The sequence below is a fragment of the Bos grunniens genome, chromosome 7 (genome assembly GCF_055505025.1).
Source record: "Bos grunniens cultivar Pamir isolate PY7600 chromosome 7, Bosgru_T2T1.0, whole genome shotgun sequence".
NCBI lineage: Eukaryota > Metazoa > Chordata > Mammalia > Artiodactyla > Bovidae > Bos > Bos grunniens.
Window position 1 is genome coordinate 20,399,120 of NC_141171.1, and position 14,618 is coordinate 20,413,737.

General features: G+C 59.0%; 2 protein-coding genes across 3 annotated transcripts; one reads left to right on the top strand and one right to left on the bottom strand.

Moving 5' to 3' along the window:
- The first annotated feature begins 479 nt into the window (after nucleotides 1–479).
- Nucleotides 480–12,549, top strand: MFSD12 (major facilitator superfamily domain containing 12). 2 transcript variants are annotated; one of them, XM_086410201.1, is made up of 10 exons: nucleotides 480–952; nucleotides 4,604–4,814; nucleotides 6,476–6,614; nucleotides 6,710–6,892; nucleotides 7,187–7,279; nucleotides 7,364–7,456; nucleotides 7,937–8,107; nucleotides 8,193–8,287; nucleotides 9,303–9,433; nucleotides 9,560–12,549. In XM_086410201.1, exons 1-10 carry the CDS (start codon nucleotides 655–657, stop codon nucleotides 9,574–9,576), a joined length of 1,431 nt encoding a protein of 476 aa, XP_086266327.1. In that variant the 5' UTR covers nucleotides 480–654; the 3' UTR covers nucleotides 9,577–12,549. The 2 variants fall into 2 exon arrangements, with proteins under 2 accessions (XP_086266327.1, XP_086266328.1); XM_086410202.1 differs by having other exon boundaries at nucleotides 506–952; nucleotides 8,198–8,287; nucleotides 9,560–10,378.
- TEKTIP1 (tektin bundle interacting protein 1) lies at nucleotides 10,563–14,244 on the bottom strand. The gene is made up of 4 exons (XM_086410203.1): nucleotides 13,922–14,244; nucleotides 11,072–11,310; nucleotides 10,852–10,977; nucleotides 10,563–10,763 (listed from the first exon to the last, which is right to left on the bottom strand). Exons 1-4 carry the CDS (start codon nucleotides 14,053–14,055, stop codon nucleotides 10,585–10,587), a joined length of 678 nt encoding a protein of 225 aa, XP_086266329.1. The 5' UTR covers nucleotides 14,056–14,244; the 3' UTR covers nucleotides 10,563–10,584.
- Nucleotides 14,245–14,618: the final 374 nt, after the last annotated feature.

Below are 14,618 nucleotides of genomic sequence, written 5' to 3' on the forward strand. Positions count from 1 at the left end.
TCATAAATGCCAGCTGGTGTTAATATTTTTATCATCCCCATTATCGTTAATAACTAATTAATTAGAACTAATGTGTCCTCTCTGCGTCGGACTGGGTCTCTCCAGGCCAGGAAATCACCGGGCCCCAGGCGAGGTCGGACTCGGACCGCTCTTCCACCCATCCGCGTCCCCAGCCCACCCCGTCCTCCTTGGCCCACAAGAGGCCTCGTAAATTTGCGGGCAGCCTGAAACGGCATGGGTCTTAACGCGCGAGTCTGATTAGGAGAGCCCTTGGCGTCGCCCCCCACCTGCGTGGGAGGGGGTCCGCAAACCAATGATAGGAACGGTGGGCGCTAGGACCCAGCAGCCCCGGCGGGGCTGAACCCGCTGGCACCCGGCGTCGAGAACCTATTTGCCCCCCGGGCCACGCCCTCCCTTCGTGATGATTGGCTTGCCTTCTCCGGCGTGCGGCTCCGATTGGCGAGAGTGGACGCCGCTCCCGAGATTCCCCTCCCCACCCGAGGTTGTCCCGGGTCCACCAGCACCACCGCTGCAAAAGCGCTCGGCGGGGTGGGGCCGAGGAGAGGCGCCCCTGGGAGAACTGGACGCGGAGATCCCGGCTCGGGGGTACAATCTGCCAGCGCCGGACGGACGGGCCGAGCCCGGAGCGCCGCCATGGGCCCGGTGCCCCCGGCGGCCGGAGCCGGAGCGCCCCTGCCACCGCTGTCCCTGGTCGCGCGGCTGAGCTACGCTGTGGGCCACTTCCTCAATGACCTATGCGCGTCCATGTGGTTCACCTACCTGCTGCTCTACCTGCACTCGGTGCGCGCCTACAGCTCGCGCGGCGCCGGCCTGCTGCTACTGCTCGGCCAGGTGGCCGACGGGCTGTGCACACCCCTGGTGGGCTTCGAGGCTGACCGCGCCGCAGGCCGCTGCGCCCGCTTCGGCCCGCGCAAGGCCTGGCACCTGGTCGGTAAGCCCCAGTCCGGCCTCCCTCATCCGACTGCCGGCCCCTCTGTCCCACTGCTCAGTCCTCTATCTGCGCAGCCCATGAACCTTCCCATCGGTCCACTTGACTGCTCTGTAGTCTTTGTCTGTCTGTCTGATGGCTGCTGGGTGACCCGTGGAGCCTCCTCCATGTGACTCTGGGTGTGACCCTCTAGGGTCACTTTTCTTCATCTGTCTGACGCTCAGGGGCACCCTGAACCCTCTCTGGGTTGGATCTTCCTGCCAGTGCCTCCACTGTCAGTCTGTCTGGTCTGGCCTGACTTCTCTGTCTGTATGAGAGTGACCACCGATGGCAGCTCAGAGTTAGGTTGCCTAGAACCCCGTGTTGCTCTCTGTCCCCTCAGTGCACTTTGTCCATATGTCTTCTGCCCCATCTTGGGCAACGTGGCAATTGGTGACTTTGGGGAGCTGCCCTGGGAACTGGGTTGTGGGCTGGGTGAGCCAGAAAGGTCAGGATTCTGTGCTTGTCCCGCTGATGGGATGGGGTTCTGCAGAGAAGGTTATGGGGTTACCCTCTGTTCCTTCTGGGGGAGTTGCCTGGACTAGAGGGCTGTCTGAGAGGGGAGGAGGTAGGTATCACAGGGCTGGGAGTACCCTCCCCAGTGCACACCCCTGATAAGGCCCAGCTCCTAGAGTCCCTCCTCTGCCCGCCTGGACCCTGGGCCCTGAGATTAGCTGCGGGCCACTTTGCCTACTGTTCTCTCCCTGGCAGAAGTACTAGCCACATCCTGGCACTTGGGGCACGCCAGGCATTTCAGAAAGCAAAGCCAGGAATCCTGCCACTTATGAGAATTCAGGGTGGTAGCTTTTCAAGTGCCAGGAGGGCCAGCTAGTATCTCCCTGCCCCCTGGAAACAGTGACTGAAGAGGCAGTTATTTGCCCTGGGCCCTTGTGAGTGACATATTTGCAAGGTTCAGCAGACCTCCAGGTTGCCTGCAGGTGGCCGGCTTTGCTGTGTCTGCAGCGGCTTAGGGCTGGATTTCAGGTTTCTTAGACACTGAGCACGCTCAGGCTGTTAGACAAGCAGCCAGGGAGGGGAGCAGGTAGAGGCAGGTGACTCAGACCGCAGATGGAGGTGTCCCTCCACGGGCTCACATTGGGATCGCTTACAGAGCCAAACCCACAATCTCTAATGCAATTTTGTTCATAATAGTTAGGTAGACTTGTTGACACACACACCAAACAGGTCGTTCCTGGGCCAAAGAGGTGTGAGGACTCTTTTTGTTTTCTGGGATGGACAGACGAGACCCTTCTAAGGAGACGGAGCCTGCGGTGGGTAGGTGGCCCTGGCAGTGGATGCTGCCTGTGCCAGGGCCCTGGAATGGGACCTAGTAGCAGCGCTACTAAAAAAACGACTTCCCCTTTTGTAATCAGAGGGCTGAGCTTCAGTGAGGGTCTCACCTGACCCCAGACCAAAATCTAAGTCTCCTAAACTGAAGGCTTTGTGTATAGGCAAAACAGGTGTGGGGCATGGTGCCCCAACCAGATATCAAGGCATCTCCCTGCACCCTCCCCCTGCCTTGGGGTTAGCACATAGGAAGATCCAGGAAGATCTGTGGGGAGAGGAAGCCAGGGTGGCCCCTTGTGAGGCTTGATAAGGTGACTTGAATAAAGGTCACCTTGGCCACAGTGCCCACTTCCATTCTATTTTGCCCCTGAATCTGTGGGTAGTGGGGACGGACTTGATGTTCACCTTAATGAGCATCTGTGCTCCGCTTCTAGCCCACGGAGGACCCAGAGAGCACATGGGTACTCCTGTGGGGTCCAGGTTGGGGCAGGTGGGTAGACTGGACTTCATAAGGAAGAAGCAGAGCACTGGAGGGGGCATTAGCTTGGGGGTTTTGGAGGATGAATAGAAGTGTGTGTTTATGGGGCAGCATTCCAAGTAGTTGAAACAGCATTTGCAAAGGTGTGAAGTCTCATGGCTTTGAAGTTGCTGAGACAGGAAGTGGCTCAGAGTAGTAGGAGCTCCCAATTTCATTAACTCTTAATCCTCACACCCATCTTGTGGGGTATTTTCATTAGCTGCCTTTTCTGGAGGCAAAGGCCCAGAGATGTAAAGTCACTTCCCAAAGTTCCGCAGCCAGGCAGCCTGGGGCGCTGACAATGGTTAACTACCTGAGCAGTGGCAGGGTAGAGTCCGGCCACGGCAGCACATTCTTCTGACCAGAGTCTACAGTTCCTGTCTGGCCCTGAGTGGCAGCCAGACCTCCAGGCATCTGGAGGGGCCCGGGGTGCCCCTCCCAGGCACCAGTTCCAGAGAAATAGTGAGGGTGGTTTGGGTTTCAGTTCCCAATCCCTGGACTGCGGGGGCAGGCCCAGGGTCTGGGGGATGAGGTCACCTCTGGAGCCGGAGCCAGGGCAGGAAAGAGGAAGAACTGAAGTCTGACTCTAGGCCCTCCGGGGATGGGAGGAGAAGGGTGGAGGGCTGGACTCTTCGTTCCGTAGCTCACTCTGTGGGCCTCAGTTTCCTCATCAGGAAATGGGGTTAATAATAACGTGTACTGCTTTGGGCTGTGAACAGAGGCCACTGTTATTATTCACTCATTGAAAAGATCTTGGTGTGCCAGGCTCTGTAATGGGTGCCAGGGACACAGAAGTGACTTGGAGAGACCTGTTACCCACCCTCAGACAGACAGGCAGACAGAGAATTCCTGTGAGTGCTAAGGGATGTGAAGGAGAGAAAGCAGGGTTCAGACAGTGTCAGGGTGGGGAGGGGACTGCTGGCAATGGAGCTGGTGGAGGGGGCAGCTTTTTGGAGGAGGTGACATTTGAGTTGAGTCCCAAGGGATGGAGAGGAATGGGTCTTGCTCAGATGTCGTGGGGAGAAGCATTCCAGGCAGAGGGCACAGATGGTGCCAAGGCCCTGGGGCAGGAGGAACAGCTGGAGGCCCAGTACCTGGAGCAGAGCAAGCTGAGGGGAGGAGGGGGGAGGAGGGGAGGGCAGGGAGGGTACGGGGCAGGTCAGCAGGGCCTCTGAGGCCTCGGGAAGGACCTGTGCTTGTTCTGAGGAATTAGGGTATTTTCCAGGAAGAGGCCCCCTCATGCTCTGATGGGGACACTAGGGTTCAGGGAAGGCAGGGTCCAACCAGCCCCACCCAGCATCACCTGGTAGGAACTGGGAAGAAAAATCCTCCTTGGTGGGGAGGCAGGAAGGGGAAGTGGTGGGCACTTCCCCAGGGGACCCCTCAGCGCTCTTTCAACTTGCTGCATGGCCTCAAGCTCTGCTTCAGTTTCTCGAGCTGTCACCTAGAGGGCGAGCTGGGGGAGTCCTGAGCTGGCATGGGGCCCCCCATTGCTGCCCCTTCCCCCTCGTGGTTCGGCATGTGACCTCCTCTGTGTGCTTCCCCGCCGCACACAAGGGGCAGGTAGCCTGGATGGGGAGGCCCAGCTCCTCTGTCCTGTTTGGGTGTGTGTCCTCAGGGGGACCCCTTGATCTGTCTGCCTTAGTTTCCCAATCGGTCACAGGGCTGTGAGCCCAGGGAGCCTGGGGCTCTGGCCCTCACTCACTGTGTAGCCGTGTCTGTGTCTGGGTCTGGCCCCATCCGGTTGCCTGGGGGGCCCAGGGCCGTTGGGAAGGCCTGCGATGTGCCCTCCCCATTCTGCTTGTCCACAGGCACCATCTGTGTCTTGCTGTCCTTCCCCTTCATCTTCAGCCCCTGCCTGGGCTGCGGGGCCGCCACACCTGAGTGGGCCGCCCTCCTCTACTACGGGCCCTTCATTGTGATCTTCCAGTTCGGCTGGGCTGCTACACAAATCGCCCACCTCAGCCTCATCCCAGAGCTCGTCACCAACGACCACGAGAAGGTGGAGCTCACAGCTCTGAGGTACCACCTTTGGGGCAGGGCAGGGTGGGGCAGGGGGCCCAGGGCAACCTATCACATCTGAGCTCTGCTTGACTGTGTGGCTCTGGGTCTCAGCCCCAGAATGGACATCCGTCAATCAGTGTATCATTAAGCTGTTGCCGCGTAACAAATAGCACCACATCAGCAGCTTCAGACAGCACATACGGGACTGCCTCACAGTTCTGGCAGGTGAGGAGTCTGGCTTAGCTTAGCTGGGTTCTCAGCTTCAGGCTTGAGGCTGCAGTTGAGGTGTTGGCTGCGGTTTCAGGTCCCTCTGCCCCGCTTACGTTGTCATCATTTGCTGTGTTTGCGTCCTTTTAGACGTCCTGGCGTTTGCTGCTGCTTTGTGGCCAGCATGAGAGTCTCTGATCTCAGGGACGGTGTGTGAGCCTTCTTCTTTCTGAGGGTCACTGGATTAGATCAGGCCCACCCAGGATGTGCTCAGTCGTTCAGTCGTGTCCAACTCTTTGCGACCCCATGAACTGTAGCCCACCAGACACCTCTGTCCATGGGATTTTCCAGGCAAGAATACTGGAGTGGGTTGCCATTTCCTTCTCCAGGAGGCCCACCAAGGATAGTCTGTCTTAATTACATCTGCAAAATCCCTTGATCTTTGCCATAGGATGTTATCTTAACATGGCCTGACATCCCATTGTATTCATAGGTTCCGTTCCCCAAAGGGAGGAGGTTAGATGGAGAGGAAGCAGGGCAGGGGGATCTCTGGGCATCTTAGCATCCTGCCTGTCACATGTGGGTACAGCTGGCCCCCAGCTCATCCACTGACTTGCTTAAAGGTGGCGATTCTAGGTGTGGTGGTAGCAGCAGCCCTTTAGAACACTTGTTGTGTGTGAGCACAGCAAACCATCTTTCATTCTCATAACAAGCCCAGGAGGTTGATTGACATGTACCCAGGGAGAGGGTTTGAGCAGAGCGGGGCCTGTGTCGGGGGAACGGGCATCAGGAGGTGACTGTTGGGCAGGAGGGATGTCTCTCCTGCAGGTGGACGTTCAGGCATGAACGCTGGTCATGAGGCCCCGCCTGTCCACAACCCAGTTCCCCATTAGGGCTGGGAGCTGCAGGCACTAACGGCATCGGGGGATTGCCCAATGACCGGGGCCCCCAAAGGCCCCAGCTGCGGGGGGCGGGCTGGGCTCATAGAAGTCAAGCTCCGGGTGCTTTCTACCCACAAGAGCTTTACCAAGCCTGCCTCGTGACTCTGTGGGTGTTCTTGTTTTAACTTTCAGAAAGGGAAACGGAGTCCCAGTGAGACCCAGAGGCTCCTTATCTGGTGAGGCCCTGGGGGACAGGGCTCAGGGGCTACAGGCAGGTGCGGGCCCAGGTGACTCTGCCCAGTTGAAGCCCAGGGTTTCTGAGTATCTCAGGTCTCTGGGTTGCAGCCCTGACTCGGCCCTGCAGGACCTCGTGGTGGAGTCTTGGTTCAGAGCAGGAAGTCTGATAACGTGGAGGCTGGGGAAACTGAGGCCAGCAGAGGATTTCCGGGGACTACCTGATGTGTTGGTGGCTGACATCATGTGGCCAGGACTTCCCCAGGCATGGCCAGCATCTCTGACTGGGTGACCGCCTGGGAAGGAAGCGGTTGTGTGGCTTCTGGGTGGCCTCTCTGAGACCTGACTGTCCCGCAGGTACGCCTTCACTGTGGTGGCCAACATCACCGTCTATGGAGCTGCCTGGCTTCTGCTACACCTGCAGGGCTCTCCCCACACCGGCCCCACTGAGGATGTCAGCGACCATCTGGGGGTCCAGGATGTGCCAGTGTTCCGGGTGAGCTGTGGGGGCTGGGAGGGGTGCTCCCAAGGTCCTGAACTTAGGGTTGGGGCCAAGTGTCACTGCTGACCCCTCTCCTACCCGGTCCCCAGAATCTCTCCCTGCTGGTGGTGGGTGTCGGAGCTGTCTTCTCACTGCTGTTCCACCTGGGCACCAGGGAAGGGCGCCGGCGGCAGGTGGAGGAGCCCGGTGAACACAGCCCCCTGTTGGCTCCCTCTACCACCCAGCCCTTGCTGCTCTGGAAACACTGGCTTCGGGAGCCAGCCTTTTATCAGGTATGACAGCGGGGAGAGGGGGGTCAAACAAGGTTGGGGTTGATGCTCCTCCCCCACCAGGGCCCTCACTGTGCCGGGCTGCAGGCAGAGATGGCAGACACTAGAGGAAATGTACCCCTTCCCAAGTCCACACCCAGGACAGACATTACTAATAGATCCCTGCCATCTTCTCCACCTGACCAGCTAGGCGGTCACTACTAATGGTCAGGTGCCAGCTGCAGGGTGGCGAGCTACAGGGTGACTCATCCTGACTTGCAGCCCTGCCCCCCTGCCCCATGCTCTGTGTGTTCCTAGGTTGGCCTGCTGTACATGAGCACGAGGCTCATTGTGAACCTGTCCCAGACGTACATAGCCATGTACCTCACCTACTCCCTCCACCTGCCCAAGGTGAGCCGGGTGGGCAGGCTGGGGCAGGGGTCCCTGCGCCTGCTGAGCCAGGCCCGACGTGCTTGCGCCCTCTCCACCCCACAGAGGTTCATCGCCACCATCCCGCTGGTGATGTACCTTAGCGGTTTCTGCTCCTCCTTCCTCATGAAGCCAGTGAACAAGTGCATCGGGAGGAATGTGAGTGGGAAGGTGGGGAGGGGGGTGCCCCCAGAACCTTGGCAACTACGGACAGAGCACCCACATCCTACAGGAACCCCAAGATGGGAAACGAGTTGTAGAACCTGGGCTTTGAGCACACTGTGACCACCCACAGCCCTCTAGAGGTCAGGAGTGGGGGTAGTGGGTATGACTGAGGAACCAAACACTTCACTTGATTTCCTTTATTAACTCGTGTTGAGACATGAGTAGCCACCAGTCTCTAGTGGCAGCCATGACAGACAGCTTAGCTGTAGAACATGCGCTCCATGGATCACTCAGTATCAGCAGGCTCAGAACCTCGGAATTCTCTGAGGTCAGAGTGGGGGCTCCTTAGGGATGACCCAACTCAGTCCTCTTGTTTGCTGGGGCTGGGGGCCGGATTAGAGACCAGAAAGGGCTGGTGTCTGGCTCAGGCCTGCCCAATGAGGTGGGCCTGACGCCGGGCTGGGTGCTCTGCAGATGACCTACTTCGTGGGCCTTCTGGTGATTCTGGCCTTTGCAGCCTGGGTGGCGCTGGCAGAGGAGCTGGGCATGGCTGTGTATGTGGCGGCTGTGTTGCTGGGCATGGGCTGTGCCACCATCCTTGTCACCTCATTGGCCATGACGGCTGACCTCATCGGTCCTCACACGGTAGGGCTGCTGAGTGGGGCCAAGTCGAGGTTGGGGACTGGGGCCGAGGCCTGGGGTGCTGACCCCCCTGCCTGTGTCCCCCTAGCACAGTGGAGCCTTCGTGTATGGCGCCATGAGCTTCTCGGACAAGGTGGCCAATGGGCTGGCAGTTATGGCCATCCAGAGCCTGCACCCCTGCTCGTGAGTACCTTATCCAACCATCGTCATGTCTAGTAAGGTGTGCCAAGCCTGTGTTGTATGCCAGGCACTGCCCGCAGACTATGGATTCCATGACTGACAGAAGATCCCAATACAGTGGTGGTGGCCTCAAAGTCAGGGAGACCAGGTTATTCCCCATTTCCAGCACCCATTTATTCAGAGTGGACAGTGTGTCCTGTGCTGGGCGCTGACAACACAAAGATGGGTTGGATGATGGGAGTGGACAGGGCAGTGGGAAAGCCTGGAATCCCTGTCATTCAGATCCTTAGGCCTTAGGGTTCCAGGCACAGTACTATCCAATGAATAAATATGTATGAGGGCGTGAAGGACACTACTTAGGGAGGCCCACTAGGGAAAGAGGTCAGGAAGGGCTTCCTTGAGGTGACATGGGATCCGAGACATGGTGGATGTCAGGGATTTCTAGGTAAATGGAGAGGAAGAGCCTGTGCAAAGGCCCTGAGGCAGGACCAGGCCTGGTGTGTTGAAAGAACAGTGGAGAAGGCCTGGGTGTCTGGAGAGTGAGGAGGCCAGGGCAGGGAGGGGATGGTGCAGGTCGTGCAGGGGCAGAAGCAGGGGAGGATGACTGCAGGAGTAGGGGGCTGGGGTGGGGGTGGCTCTGAGCCCTGTGGGCAGAGGAGGGGTGGGCCTGACTCAGTTGCTCACTGAGCCCTCTAGTGGCTGCTGGGAGGACAGATGGGGCAGTGAAGGAGGGAACGGGAGGGGACTAGGGTGTAGGGTGGTGGGGGTGGTGCTGGGCTGGACTGGGTTGGGGGTCCTGAGGGAGGACAAATGGGGAGTCTGGGATAGACTTTGAAGGCAGAGCTGACCTTATTGGGTGAGGTATCAGATGCTGGAGGGGATAAGGGGGTGGAGGGTGACCCCTGGCCCTGGCCTGAGTGCCAGGAAAGCTTGGGCACCAGCTGAGAGGAGTAGGAGGTCCAGCCTGGAGCCGGAGGGTACCTAGTGATAACTCTCACTCCCTCTTGCTCCTCCCCAGCTTGGAGCTCTGCTGCAAAGCCTGTGTGGCTTTCTACCACTGGGTGATGGTGGTCGTGACGGGTGGTGTGGGCGTGGCCGCCACCATGGCTCTGTGCAGTCTCCTGGTCTGGCCCATCCGCCTTCGGAGATGTGAGTCGTAGGCGCCCCCACCCCACAAAAGCCCCAACTAGTCCTGGGTGGTGGTAGGTCTGGGACAGCGGGGCCAGAACTGGCCGGCCCATCCCCCCAACCCCACTCCCACCGCTTTTCTTGCAGGGGACCCTGGAGCCTAGCCCTGACCCCACTCGGTGGTCCCTTGCCCTTTGTAAATTAACCTCGACTGTGAACATCTGATGCCCAGAGGCCTGGAGCAGCCCCTCCGCTCCCTCCCCTGCATTGTCCTGTCTCTGCCTGGCTGTGGGTGGAGGTCAGGATGGGTGAGGTCCCAGCAGCTTATCCCTGCTGGGGTAAGGGGAGGACACCGAGCTGGTGGGATTCTTGTGATTTGGTGTACTCCAGTGCCAACTCTTCCAATACTCCTGCCTGGAGGAGTATTGAAGTATTGAAAATCCCATGGATGGAGGAGCCTGGTAGGCTGCAGTCCATGGGGTCGCTGAGGGTTGGACACGACTGAGCGACTTCACTTTCATTTTTCACTTTCATGGATTGGAGAAGGAAATGGCAACCCACTCCAGTGTTCTTGCCTGGAGAATCCCAGGGATGGGGGAGCCTGGTGGGCTGCCGTCTATGGGGTCGCACAGAGTCGGACACGACTGAAGTGACTTAGCAGCAGCAGCAGCAGTGCCAACTCTAACCCACCTCCCACCGTCTGGATGATAGAGGTGCTTTGTGTTATGTGGGGCCGGATATGAGGGTCCTGGGTCCAGGGGCTGCATGGAGCTCAGCCCTGGCCAGCCAAGGGTTTCCTGGGTGCTGGAAGGCCCTGGAGGACAGAGCTGTCGCTGAGCCTGCCAGGAGCCCAAACCCTGGCCGTGGAGGCGTCGAGGATCCGCGTGCCTGGCTGGGGTCCCCGAGTGCAATCCCCTGCGCCCAGGCCACTGCTGACCGTGAATAAAGAGCTGCCTGGGGCCAGGACTCTCTGCCTTGGCGGTTTGCCTGGGGCCCAGGGCGGGGCCGGAGTGGGCGTCTGTCTGCCCCTGCCTCGAGTTTGGTCACCAAGGTCTCCCTTTATCTGACTGCCCCCAGGCCTCGGCCCCAGAGGTGGACGGACGCCCAGGGCGGGTGGGAGTGGTGGCGCCTGCACCCCTGCAGAGCCGCCTCGGGCAGCAGCACGATCTTTATCAGTGACTGGGTGTATAGACAGGCGGGGGCCGCTGGTTGGTGGCGGGACAGTAGGGTTCCAGGCCCCACTGCCGGTAGTTCTGGGCGGTGTAGCGCGGGCGCTGGGGCGCTGACAGGTACCGCACGTAGTCAGACGCCCGCCATAGCGGTTCCACCCCGAAACGGGGCCTGTTGATGGCTGTGGGGCGGGGCCAGGACTCGGGTCACGGCTGGCCCCGCCCCCGGGCGGTCCCGCCCCGAGCCCCGCCCCCTGCCCCCCGCCTCACCGAATTCTTTGCCCCTGATGGGCCTGTCCTTCCACAGCACGCTTCCCCACCGAGTGCTGGGGTCTGTGTACTGGGCGGGGATGATGGGGTCGTACCAGGCCGTCTCCCGCAGACGCTGGGTGTAGGCTGCGGGGTGGGGGTTGGGGTCAGCTCCACACCTCCGGCCCCACCTGTTTTCCAGGCCTGGGGACGGTGGGGGAAGGTAGGGGCGGGAGCTCACCCGAGGGCAGGCTGCGCTCCCGGTGGTCATAGCACCCGTGCCAGCGGGCATAAGCCTCACGGTACGGGCTGTCCGGAGCCCGCGGGAGCGTGTACCAGGCTTCCCGGGAGTCCGAGTTGGTCAGGCCCGTGTACCACAGCTGGCCGGCCGCGTCGCGTCCCATGGGCGTGTACTTCCAGCGCGTGGCCTGTTTGATGGCCGGAGTCCAGCGGGGCCCCTCCTGGGACAGGTAGTCATCGCTGTGGGCAGGGGGCGGGAGGAGAAAGACTGAGCTTGCAGCCCCCCTGCCCTCCCTGGGCCTCTCTCTTTGCTGGCATCTCGGTGCAGAGGCAGAGGCCCTGTCAGAGGTGCGGGAGGCTGCCCCCGTAGCCCCTCCTCCCTACCCCATCCTCCCCGACCCCCAGGAGCCTCTTAAATGTTTCTTCACCTTTTCTGCTTTTCTTGCCTCTACCAAGTCCCTTGTCCAACCTCACAGACCTGCAGGCCCTTTCCTCCAGGAAGCTACCCTGGCCTGGAAGTGTACTGGAAGTGGTCACAGCTACAGCTGAGTGAGTGGCCCAGGTTTACCTGTCACTGGTCTGGCCTGGGAGCCATGGGCTGGGGATCCAGGGAAAACGTGTGGAGGGGCCCAGGCTCCCAGGAAGTGCCCTCACCATTCCTCCAAGTCCCCAGGAGCACCTAGGTGCTAAGACTGGCTCACATTTAAAGAAGCACCTATGCCTCCTGTTCCAGGGGCCTCTGGTACAGAGCCTCTCCCAGGCTAGCATCTCAGGAGGGCTTCCCGGAGGAGGAGGTAACAGTGATGTGAGGCGAGCAGCTCGTGTAAAGGTCGTGGGGCAGCGGGGGAACATGTAAGAACTGAGGCTGGCAGAGCCGGGGGAAGTGGAAATATGCTGATGGTGACACTAAAACCTCAAGGAGGCATCATTAAAACTAAAGCTCCCCTTCCAAACATCCCAGCAGCACCACTGCCCAAAGGACAGAGGTGGGCACCTGCGGTGACCTGGCAGTCTAGCTCCAGGGACGTGGGTGCCCCAGGGAATGAGGCTGTGACCCCAAGATGGTGCCAGCAGGGCTGCTGACTAAACCATCTCCTATGTGCCTGCTTGGGGTTCTCACCCCACAGGGCAAACTAGAAAGAGGAGAGCGTGGCCTGCTGTATTTGGGGCACAGGTCTTGGGAAGTGGCCATGGGCTGGGTTTGCTGCTTGCAGGGAGGGGAGTTGCGGGACCCTCTGGCAGGCCCTACCCTTTTGAGCTACAAAATGAACTGAAACCACAAAGCGCACGTGGTTTGTGGAAAGGAATTTAAACAGTCTAAAACAACACACAATGAAAAGTGTCTGTGTCAATTATTACCTCAAAAAATAAAAACACTGCATTACAGCTGAAAGAAAAATGTTTTTTCCCTAATAAATGAAGCCTTCTCGGTCTAGAATCGAGAGACCTACTGGCATTTAAATAAACGTGTTGTGCCTAGTTGCTCAGTCGTGTCTGACTCTTTGTGACCCCATGGACTGTAGCTCGCCAGGCTCCTCTGTCCATGGGGATTCTCCAGGCAAGAATATTGGAGTGGGTTGCCATGCCCTCTTCCAGGGGATCTTCCTAACCGAGGGATGGAACCCAGGTCTCTTGCATTGCAGGTAGATGCTTTACCACCTCAGTCACCAGGGAAGCCCAGTGTTTAAATAGAGCACTGAAAAAAATTCATCTCCCATGCCAGCCCTGACCCCCCATTATTCCCCAGCCCTCACAGCAGTCCTGTACTCATTGCTGTCCATTCCCTTGCAGCAGCAGTCTGTGCATGCACCCGTGTCCCACTGCACACCTGTGGGACCCTGCTTCAATTGAGGTGGCACAGCTTTTCTTAATTTTCTTGGAAATGCAGCACCCAAGGTACTCGCTCCCCTTTTTTTGTAAAGCTGGATAGTATACCATTATAGTTTATTAATGATTAATGGATCTTCTAGTGGGTTGAAGGTGTCACCCAAGTTCCTGTCCACCTGGAATCTCTGAATATGACCTTATTTGGAGATATGGTCTTAGCAGATTAACTCCAGAGGGTGTGGGGCTTCCCTGGGGGCTCAGTGGTAAAGAATCCACCTGTGCCAATGTAGGAGACACGTGTGCAATCCCTGGTCCAGAAAGATCCTACATGCCGTGAAGCAACTAAAGCCTGTGTGCCTACTGAGACTGTGCCTTCAAGCCCAGGAGTCACAACTACTGAAGCCTGAATATGTGCTCCACAGCAGAAGAACCTGCTGTAATGAGAAGCCCATGCAGCAACTAAGACCCAGCACAGCCCAAAAAAGGGTCACGCTGGGTCGGGGAGGCCCTAACATGACCCTGATGCAGACTCCCAGTAAGGCAGGGGATCTGGACGGGCAGGGGAGAAGATCACGTGATGCAGAGGCAGTGTGGGTTATGCCTTTACAAGCCAAGGGATACCACAGACCGCCTGCACCCCCAGAGCCCAGAGGGTCAGGGGACAGGCGCCCCCTTGTGGCCTCAAGAGGCCCCCAACCCTGCAGACAGACAGCTTGGTCTTGACCTCAGCCCCGGGAGAGGGGAAGAGGGTGTATTCTGTGCCCCTTATGGAGACTGGTCCAGCAGTGTGGGGTTCACAGGACCCTCTGCTCTGCTGGCTGTGTGCGTGCACACGCTGTGTGTGTTGTGCAGGTATGAACCACCACGTGACCTGCATCAACTCCTGCCAGGTCCCAAGCCAGGCACGGGTGGGAGGGGATGGGTGCAGGGAGCAGCCAGGTTAGGACAGGGGAGCCTTTATGGAGAAGGACTGAGGCTGGTGGGAAGCAAACCCGGGGAGCGGCACAGGGCAGCACATGCTCACCTGTAGAGAGGCGGAGGAAAATCCACTTCCAGGGTCCCCCGGGGGACACAGGGCCAGGCAGCCTGCCGCCTCAGGGTCTGCATGTCTGCCTCTGCGTGCCTGGGGGCTCCTGCCTCCAAGTCCTGTGGGGCCATTGTTGACAGCAACAAAGGCCACCCCAGTGTCCTGGCAACAGCTGGGCCTACTGGCCCCCATCCAAGCCACTGCCTCCCTCCCTCAGGAGAGGGGCCTGCCCGGGGCTCGGTCCACCCGCCTCTTTTCTGTCCCCCAACACCCCCACAGGGGCATCTTGGAACAGAACCAACTTTCTGAATTTCCCTTCCACAATCTCAGCTCTACCTTCTCCCCACATCCAGTCCTTTACCCAGTTTGAGAGTCTGCACACCCGTGTTCACAATAGCACACACCACCACAGCCAGAGCGGAAGCAACCCAAACACCCACCAACCGCAGAAGAGAAACCCCAAGCAGGGTCCTTCCGTGCTGGGGAACATTTCTCAACACAGAATGGAGTGATACACTGACACGACCCTAAAAACACGACGCTCAGTGAGAGAGGCAGACACAGACGGGCACACAGGATGTGACTCCACTGATGGGAAACATCCAGAACAGGCTGATCCACAGACACAGAGAGTGGGTTCCTGGTGGTCAGGGGCTGGGGAGGGGGAAGGGGGGGGGTGACTGCTGATGGGGAT

Bases quoted from the DNA above. Each gene is read 5' to 3' on its own strand.
- MFSD12 (XM_086410202.1), top strand. From the start codon at position 655: ATGGGCCCGGTGCCCCCGGCGGCCGGAGCCGGAGCGCCCCTGCCACCG. The intron at 4,815-6,475 runs GTACCACCTTTG...ACTGTCCCGCAG, and splicing joins GTGGAGCTCACAGCTCTGAG to GTACGCCTTCACTGTGGTGG. The intron at 7,280-7,363 runs GTGAGCCGGGTG...TCCACCCCACAG, and splicing joins ACTCCCTCCACCTGCCCAAG to AGGTTCATCGCCACCATCCC.
- TEKTIP1 (XM_086410203.1), bottom strand. From the start codon at position 14,055: ATGGCCCCACAGGACTTGGAGGCAGGAGCCCCCAGGCACGCAGAGGCA. The intron at 10,978-11,071 runs GTGAGCTCCCGC...CCCACCCCGCAG, and splicing joins GGAGCGCAGCCTGCCCTCGG to CCTACACCCAGCGTCTGCGG. The intron at 10,764-10,851 runs GTGAGGCGGGGG...CCCGCCCCACAG, and splicing joins CATCAGGGGCAAAGAATTCG to CCATCAACAGGCCCCGTTTC.